General features: G+C 42.3%; 1 protein-coding gene across 1 annotated transcript in view; it reads right to left on the bottom strand.

Moving 5' to 3' along the window:
- Window positions 1-342: 342 nt before the first annotated feature.
- The window catches only part of LOC115026494 (histone deacetylase 4-like), a 66353-nt gene continuing 57211 nt past the window's right edge, over window positions 343-9484 (bottom strand). The window contains exons 3-5 of the mRNA XM_029459341.1: window positions 1852-2073; window positions 1106-1251; window positions 343-351 (exon numbers count right to left, since the gene is read on the bottom strand). Of these exons, the coding sequence (XP_029315201.1) occupies window positions 343-351; window positions 1106-1251; window positions 1852-2073 (377 nt within the window). The remainder of the gene's footprint in view (window positions 352-1105; window positions 1252-1851; window positions 2074-9484) is intronic.

The following is a 9484-nucleotide window of genomic DNA, read 5'->3' as shown; positions in this document are numbered from 1 at the left end:
CGCAATACTCAGCTCTGATTGAGTGTATTTCTGAAGGCTGTGGAGGAAGCTAGAGCGTTTAGTACCGTTACAAATACAGACAACCAATCTGTAGCAGTAAAACCCTAAGGGAATTCATTTTCAAATGCAGTCACACACAGCGATACACACACATATCATTTCCTTCTATCGAAATGGTTTGAAGTGTATATGTTTTATAGAGTTCCACTGGCTGCGCAAGCCACGGTTCAGACAGTAGAAAAGGAGGGGGTTAAAGGTGGGTTCATATGGTATCAAGCAGAAGCCGAATAGATCCAACCATCATCATCTGTCTCCCGCTCCCAGGAAAGGAGGTATGAATGACTAGGAAAGCTAAAGGAAGACAAGGAGATGGGGAATTGATCAAAAACAATCAAAAAATGACAAGAGTAACGCAGGATGTGACTTAATATGATATCTTTTGACAAGTCCATAGAGTAATTGAGAGAGAGAGACAGTCAAAGTGCCCCACATTAACGAGTAAACAAATCCAAACAGGGGGCTCAGTTTATAATCATTTAAAGCTTAAACGTGAATGAAACACATCTAAAAGGTCATTCTTAATTATGACTTGACCTATGCAAGTATTGGATTAAGACTATTTTCAACCATCTTGGCATTCGTGAGAGTTTTTTGCACTTGCTAAGGGTGCCATTATGAATAATAGGCTCTAAACTCTAAAGCAAGATCACAGCCTACTGTAATGAATCCATGATTTGAAAGCTAGCTACTGTGAAGGACAAGACATCACCAAGCCAAGTCTAATGTGCTGAATGCTAACCGGGAGACTGGAGAATACACATCAGACGTATTTTCATACCTGATTGATCCTCATTGGCTGACTTTGTGGTTGTCGCAACACCAAGGGAAGCTTTTTTAAAAAGTGAGTGGCATACAAAATTCACACACAAGGGGCCAAGGTTCCCATGGGGAGGACTAAGCAGCAAAATACTTCCACCGGATCAGGTAACACTTACATCACTTAAGTGTACACATGCTTCCTTCAGTCCTTCAAGAAGTACATTTCTGCTGAGTACAGTCCGACAGTAGCTGTATCCAAGGAAGGACTCCCTCCTCATCCACTCACCTTGATATGTTCCTGCAGCTGGACTTCATGTTGTCGCGACAGCTGTTCATGCTGCCTCTGGAACTCAGCGATCAGAAGCTGCCTCTGGAGCTGCTGCTTGTGTTTGAGAGTCACCAGCTCCTGCTGCAGCTGCTGCTCCTGGTGGTCTGTTGACGATTTTTCAAAAACATTAGAGCGGAAGTTGTCGTCTTCACCAGCTTCAGTGTTCATAGTTCAGGAGGATTTTTACAGAGAGCCGAATTATCCACAGAGGTCTCCTCCTCTCCAAATCAAACGGAGCCAGTGACTAAAACCAGTAAAACACTGAATGCAGCAGTACATAAGTGTTTCTCCAACGTTGCTCGGCTGTCACACCATGTATGCTCAGCTCTTTTATCTGATAACGTAAGATCCAGACGACCTATGACTAGAATATATAGTTAGAAATGACCAAGATCTAACAAGCGTATGGTAAAAATGTGGCGTGAAACTGGATAAAAAGTCAACCACAACACTGACGCAGGCTCAAAGGAGATACGTCGCCATTACAGGCAACCAAATAAAAGGGACCGTTACCTGGAATAAAATGACAGATTTCTCCAGGTTTGAAACATTTGGGAAAATGTAAGTTCACAACTGGACAACATATATAACATAGGTGTAGCAGTTTTTAGAAATCTTAATGCGGAATTGTACATTTTATACCTATAAAGAGCCGGACAACTTTTGACCACTAGACATGACAACCAGAGATCGTGCCCACTTACTAATGACTGGCCCGCGGCCTGGCTCCGAGGACACCGGACAGGCTGTGGAGACGGGCGGTGTAGGGTGGGGCTGGGGAACCAGGCTGAAGGGGGGCTGCTGGTGGTGGAGGTGGAGGTGGTGATGGTGGAGGTGAGGATGGTCCACTACGCGCAGATCCATGGGAAGGATGGCTGTGGTGGTGGGGGGCACCTGCATGGGCAGTGCTGCCGTGCTCACGTCCACTGGAGGAGAAGAGAGAGAAGAGGTAAGAGTGGAGCAAACAAGCACATAAAGATGGAGTTTGTTTAGAACATGCAGCAAATAAGTCTGCACAACGATGCCGTGAAGATTTGGACCACATCAAGCAGATTTGTCTCGGAGGGTGGCCGGAACATGGAATTCATACTACAGTGTTGAGTTGTCTCATATGGGAGTTATTAAAGAAAAGTCATGTCATTTTCTTCTCAGAATATCTATTTATAGTAAAATTATATAATTAAATCAAAAGGTCCAAAAATGTTTATTATCCTTTGATAGCGGCCAAAATACCCTGTCCTCTCCCTGATCCGAATAAGACACATGAACATGTGTTCCATCAGCTGTCACTGCAGCCTTGACTGTTGCATTACACTTCATACTGTTTGTTGGCAAACTAGGGACTTAAGCCTGTTTTAGAGTTGTACACATTGGGTAAGAGCATTAGCAAAAAACACTAAAAACATAAACTGTGTCATCCGAGTGACAGTCAGTGCTGTGGGACCAAAGTGTAATGTGTTAAATTACACGCTTACATACAAACAGCATCTCAGAGAAATCCTGTACACACACTTCTCTTCCTGTGCACATTTGACAGAATAGCGCACACACACGGGTAAAATGATGAAACATGGCAGCAGAGAGCAAAAACAATCCCCCCTGCAACATGAGTTTTGCAGCGGGGATTTGCTGACACGCATAGACTTTACTGTGTGTATTCGTGTTCGTGCGTTTCCACTTGGACTGTGTATGTGTGAGCGGTCACAGCTTTTTGCTTACTTTAAGTGCAATGCTGACAGTGTGCTGTATGTTTGTGCTACGCGTGTATGTTTCACAGAGAAAGAAAAGTTGTGTGTGATGTTGAAGAAGATGGATTCCCAGTGCCATCACATATCTGAGAGGACAACAATATGTCCAAAATCCAACACACTCTGCATCTGTCACACTCTACACTGCACAAAGACACACACATAACATCCTAAAACTAAAAGGTCACAGGTATGAGCCCTTCAACTGTCATGTCAAAACGTTAGATCACTGAAGCACACGAAACAACTAAAAATATTAATTTACATCCCAGATGTTATATTAAATCTTCAACATTTATTCTGCTTTATCTGAATAATCCAGCAAAGTAGTACAGTCCTGTATTACTGTTGAAACATGGATGCTAAGAGCCAACACAGGAGAGGCAATATCCCTGCATCAACATGGCTGACATGCAAAAACTAAAGTATTAGTGCAATCAGATTATTTCTCCAAAACAAGCAAACAACACAGCGGCTTACACACAAACAGTAGTACAACCCGACAACACAACATTAGAGAAACATTCAACTTTAAAGCCTTGATATGTAACAGGAATATTGCATGTTTGGAGTCAACTTTATTTATTTTAAATTCTCGTTGCCGACTTAATCTTTCCGTCTCAAACTGCCAGTGCTATTGATTCAATGGTTTGCAGCATGAGTCTTATATGTGTAGGTGTTGGAAAGTGTATTATAGGCATTATTAAGATAAACCAGCTAAAAGAAAGGTAAACAAGATCTGTAGTTTTAGTTGCTGTGTTACAAAAAAAAGACAAGTCAGAAAAGCCTTAATGTTCCACATGACAACATCTTCAAAAACATGCAACCAAATTAATTCTAAATGTGTGCTTAATATGTGAACTCAAGACCAAAACCTCCTGTCAGTCTTTTCTGATCGATATCCGCTCCGTAGAGAACCATCTCGCACCGTGCCAAGCCCCTCAGCCAGTTATCAATACCCTAAATCCAGTGGAGAGCATCTCTGACCTATCATGGCTGTCCTGGCATCCCCAGTGACCAATGAGGTGGCGATGGAGTTGCAGTTACTTGCTGAGATAGCCAATGACATCTTTGGTACCGGGCAGGTTTTGAGAGTGCGGGAGGAAACTCAACACCACCCAAAGGGAAGGCAGCAGGGAGGGAAGAAAGGGTGTGGCCGGGGCCAGACATGCTGGTGCTTCACTGGTGCGTGTGTGCGTGTGTGTGCGTGTGTGTGCATGTGTGTGCGTGTGTAATTGTGTCAATATACTTGTGAAGACTTGTTTGAAAGCTGGACATTAGAAGAAACTACTTTTTGTTTGAAAAGATGAAAAAGCCAGGCTTCAGCCAGGGGAGAGGGTTTGATCAGCTATTACATTAATTAGTCCAGCTTCTTAAATGTGATTATTTTCTGGTTTATTTACTCTTTCATGACAGTAAACTGAATATCTTTGCATTGTGGACAAAACAAGACACTTGAGGAGATCTTTGGAAAACACAATCGGCCAAACTAATTCAGTAAATCGAGAGATTAATGGACAATAATAATATAATGCACATAATCGAGTTGCAGCTACCTACCATACACTGAATGCTGTTGATGTTAATATGTCAGCTGTTTTTATCCACCATTTATTGAGCATGGTTTATCTTTTTCAAGGGTATAGGTCAGGCATGTGTTGATGATGAAGCTTTGTGTACATGTGCGATGTTAAAATGATTCCTGAACCTCTGATTCAAAAAAGTTTTTGTTTGTCACTTCCACATAAACAAACAAACAGAACGAGAGAGGCACAATGTTTACAATGCTTTACAATGTTACAATCCACATTCTGGCTCCTGAGGAGTATGTTTCTCATCATCCAATGTTATCCAAACGAACAGCCTTCCCTGTTGAACCCTGGTAATCAGCACACTACCTCTCCGTCCTATAAACACCTACATTAATAATAATAATACTAATAATAATAATAATAATAATTTAGATTTTTATAGCGCTTTTCTACTGTTTATTTTCCTATACAAACATTTGCCGGCGGAGCTTCGGACGGGAAGACCATGTCATCCCAATTTCTTCTGACATAGGGCGGGCCCCTAGAGTTAGACTCACACTCGCTCTCGACCCAACGCTATTTATGTACGCTCCCCAAGTGTCTTATTTAGTAAGCATGCCACAGGCTTCAACAAAGGCTGTTTGTTTTTCACAGACAAATGGGGGCTCCTAACCCCCAAAATGTAAAATGACATGATCTGCTTCTTTTCTTTACATTCAACAACAAAATCCAAACAGTCCCTCAATGCACCATCTAGTAATCCATGACATCGAATTCACGAAGCTAGCGAAAAGAAAGTATCAAAACATTCATGCAGACAAACAGGTTGGAGGTGGAGCGCCTCTGTTCAAAGCTTTCTCCTACAAAATGATGTTCTCATACAACTAAAAGTGCATTCTCAATTACCTTTTGAGGGAAAGGTAATTTTCGGTTGCATGTTGTTTGCAAACCAACGGCAAACAAATAAACTACTTGCTTTTATTAAGGCAACGAGATGATTTGTTATGTTTAGAAAAAAAGATCGGTTTTGGCTTAAATGAAGTATGTTTGTTATGTTATTTAAGTCACGGAGTAAAGATAAATAGGTCAAAGCTGACTGTTGGCTTCACATTGCAACACAAACCTCCGGTGTCCTGACCCATCCATCCACCCCGATCTCCTCCTCTATGCAGACTTTCGAGGACTTCTGTAAAACATGTTGTGATTAAATCAGACAAACGTAATCCAGGGAAAAATAAGTATCCTTCATAACGTAATCGACCATGGAGTTTCCTTGTATGGAACTCATTTTTTAGGGAGACCAGGCTGCTTTGTGTCCCTGATAGGAGGCCTTAACCTCGTGCCAAAATTGGTGACCAAAACTACTGTATGTCACCGATGTGAATGAACAACCTAAGCTGCAACACTATACTCACCAGATGCAAGCCGTCTTGACTGGACTTGAATTTTTTGAATAAGCACAACAAGCCCAACAAAGTTGCACCTGCGCATTACAAAAATGGAACTGCGTCTACACAACGTGTGTGTCTTTTTGTTAAACTTTGTATAGTGTCACATTGTATGTCCTATTGTATTGTACGTGTTACTCTGTTCACATGGCTGGCCACTTAATGGTCAACTGCAAGGACTGAAAAACAAAGTACAGACCACTTACCCTGAAGCTGAGGGGCTACAAGTGCAGGTGGCACAGAGAGATGGAGTTGGAGAGAAAGAGGGACGTGGTGTGTAATCACTCCACAAGCTACGCAGAAGCTAACCACACTGGCTGACACATTAACATTGTACTGAGAGCCAGAGCCGTCTGCTGGTTGTGATGTGACACAGGAGGAATTGATGAACTCTTTGATAATATTGATTGTATTTAGCGTGTCAACCCTGTGGGCACCTTTCACACATGTTTTATTCTAAGTCATTTTCAGTGCCCAGAGTAAAAGTCTGTTAAATGTATAGTTTTCATCTTTTTTGGTTAAACTTGCACAACATTATGTGATAAAGGTGATAACAATTATTACTGTGTAGAGTTGTTTCAGACTCGTGGGAGAATTGTGGAGAGACTCTTCAAAAATCTAAATCTATCAAAACCTCCTGTAGTGATTTGTTATGTTATTGTTTGCAAACTGTACAAGGATGAAACTGTTGTTTTTCCAAATAACGTTGAGTTACACAATTCTGCTCTGGATCATTTAAAGGCCGTTTCTGTCAAAAGGTTGATAGCACTTAGGAAACACATCTGGGTCACGTCTGACTGACATGGCAATACGGGATCACAGTACTGTTGCAGTGTGACAGAAACAACAGCAGCTCTCTGAATAACGCATCGTCAGCGGCGTGTTTACAGCAAACAAAGCTTTGTGAATGGCAGCAGACAGGGCGACATACAGAACCCAGCAGGGATGCAGGCACCTGCGACGTAATCGGCCCAGCTTACAAGGATGGCACTGTGTGAATGCGGCATGAGGTTAATGGTGCCGAGGCCAACGGGAGGAGAAGCGGACGCACACGCTGACTCCACCCTGACAGCACTGGACATGAAAATGCAAACATTCCAGCTGCAGGCATGGCCGAACAGGTCTCAATTAGGGAGCGGAGCATGCAGGACTTAATAGCAGGTCATGATAAAATACCCGGGATAACTGTGAATATCCTCACACGAGTGAACTGAAAGAAAGCTGTATACCTCGCTGTCATGGTAGAGAAGTGGAAAATAAAAACTACAGGACTCACACAATGTTACCATTTTACCTTATGATTTATGATTGTATGCCTCTTCAGTGATGCAATACAAATAGTTGTTTCTTAACAAAGTGTAAAGTGATGCTCGTATGTTTTAGTGCCATTTGAAGAGTTTTAAGAGTTTTAGTGCCTAATCTTTGCCAAGAAACTCTAATAAATACAGTTGTTTGAAGGAGATGTTTTCACAGGAATATAAAGTAGATTAGTGGGGGAATTATGACCTGTTTTAACTTCCTACCAAAAACTAGTATACAAACCGTAATAAAGGAGTGTATGTTGGAGTACATGGGATTTATTGGTTTGTTTTAGTTTTTTGCCGTGGAATTTTACATCGAACTCCTAAACCTCTGGTATGGTGACCTCCACGAGCTGATTACTATTCAAGAGAGCCTGTCATCTGTCAGCAAAGTGTTGCAATAGTTCTAATGTGTAAGCAGTTGTGAAGGAACATTAAAGACTGAGCTGGCAGGAAGTGTCCGATCAAACTTGATGATTTCAAGACGGGGAAATTGGTGTTTTACTTTGTGATTGAAACCCCATCGAGTTAGTTGTGAGGTTTCCCCACCGCAGGCATTATGATGCCCCCTCCTTACACCCCCCTCTCCCGCGATCAGGCCTAAGATCATGGATCACACAGAGGAGTTATTTATAGACCAGGATTCCCGAAGGAAGCTGCTCTCCCCAACCGGGCATCTATGCACTCAGACAAACCCCATGCATGTTTAGTGGCAGGTTATGAGGAACTGAGTGCACACCCTCATTTAAAATTCAAAAGCAGGCAACACAGTGTGTGTGATAAAAACAAAGCTATGCACGAAAATACATACAGCAGTTGTAACGCTTGCCGATAAGAATGAATGGTAAATCGCTGACATAGTGTTATCCTGCAGAAGAGGCAGGCAAACACCATGGCGACTGGTAGGGTTATGGCCAGCGGTTGGTTGGACAGGGGAGGAGGGGTTGGGGCTAGAGATGGAGGAATGACCAACGATGGTAAAGGCAACTAATTAAACACATGGTCTGCATGTGCATTCATCTCCAATGGTTTACTGTCAAGTCTGGGAGGGTGTGTGCACTTGTTAAAATATGTCATCACATGTCCCTGGAGTGGGGGTAGTGGGTTGTACTTTTTTGTCACCACCTCTTTGTTTTCTCATCTCTCTTTTCTTCTTCCTCTGAGGACAGCTAGTCAGTGTCCATGAACGGACTGCACTGGGTTAAAGCAATGGAAAGCAACTACTCAAGTCATTTAAAGAGATAAACAACACCCAGTAAGCTGACATTACTAGCCTATCTGCTAGCTCTAACACTGCTCTGTGATTTTAACACACATACAGTAAACACATTAAAGACAGCGAGACGTGGGAGCCACATGGCCACACTGCATGCACTCTGGCCACCAACCAAACTACAAACAAAACTCTTATTACTCTTATCTAAACTCTAAATGTAATCTAACACAGAAATGAGAAGAAAACTACATTTTTGATCAGGATACAGCAGTTTTACGTGCTTTTTTTTGGAAGAACGGAACACTTCAATTCAGTTATTTGCATTTCTTCAAGAGCTGAGCAATCAACAGTGAAAAAACACAACAAAATCCTTTGTTGTGTTTAAAAACTTTCATGCACCTTCCCGCTCACACGCGGGAGGCATAAACAGGAAACACATGGATGTACACAAAAGGCTGTGGGGAGGAACAGACGCAGCCATCTGCTCCATTCAGTTAAAGGCAGCACTGAGTGGTGCTGAGCAAGAGTCTCCATACATCACTACCATTCAATAAACACTGCCACTACTCAAAGCTACACGCCCCACACAGCCATATGAACACCACGGACATACACTCTCTCCTCAAGTGAGCAACTACCCTGTGACATATCTATAGGCTAAATGAGTTTACATAAACACACAAGCTAGGGATACACACCATCTAAACATAATACAACAGTGAGAAATGTACAATTAATTGGCACTATATAAACTCATCGTTTACACACCAAAACACACACAATAGTTACAAACCCATAAAACTAACTTGTCAACACCCACACATCCAACAAAATCCATGCACAACACCAAGAGCTCTTACCAATCAGTTGTGCCGTGCTGTCCGGTTGTTGAGCGTTTGTGTGTGTGTGTGTGTGTGTGTGTAGTGTACAGTATTCTAAGAGAGAGAAAGAGAGAGAGCAAGAGAGAGAGAGAGAGAGAGAGAGAAAAGTGTGTGTTTGTAGCCAAAAGTGTGACTCTGAACAGAGCTGTAAAGTCCACTGTAGCGCGAAAATACAGCGGACCAACCTGGTTTTTTCTCAGTGAGAACAGAT

This window comes from Cottoperca gobio, chromosome 21 (assembly GCF_900634415.1).
Source record: "Cottoperca gobio chromosome 21, fCotGob3.1, whole genome shotgun sequence".
Lineage (NCBI taxonomy): Eukaryota > Metazoa > Chordata > Actinopteri > Perciformes > Bovichtidae > Cottoperca > Cottoperca gobio.
The sequence above is the reverse complement of the archived record's forward strand: the minus strand, read 5'-3'. Positions and strand labels throughout refer to the sequence as shown.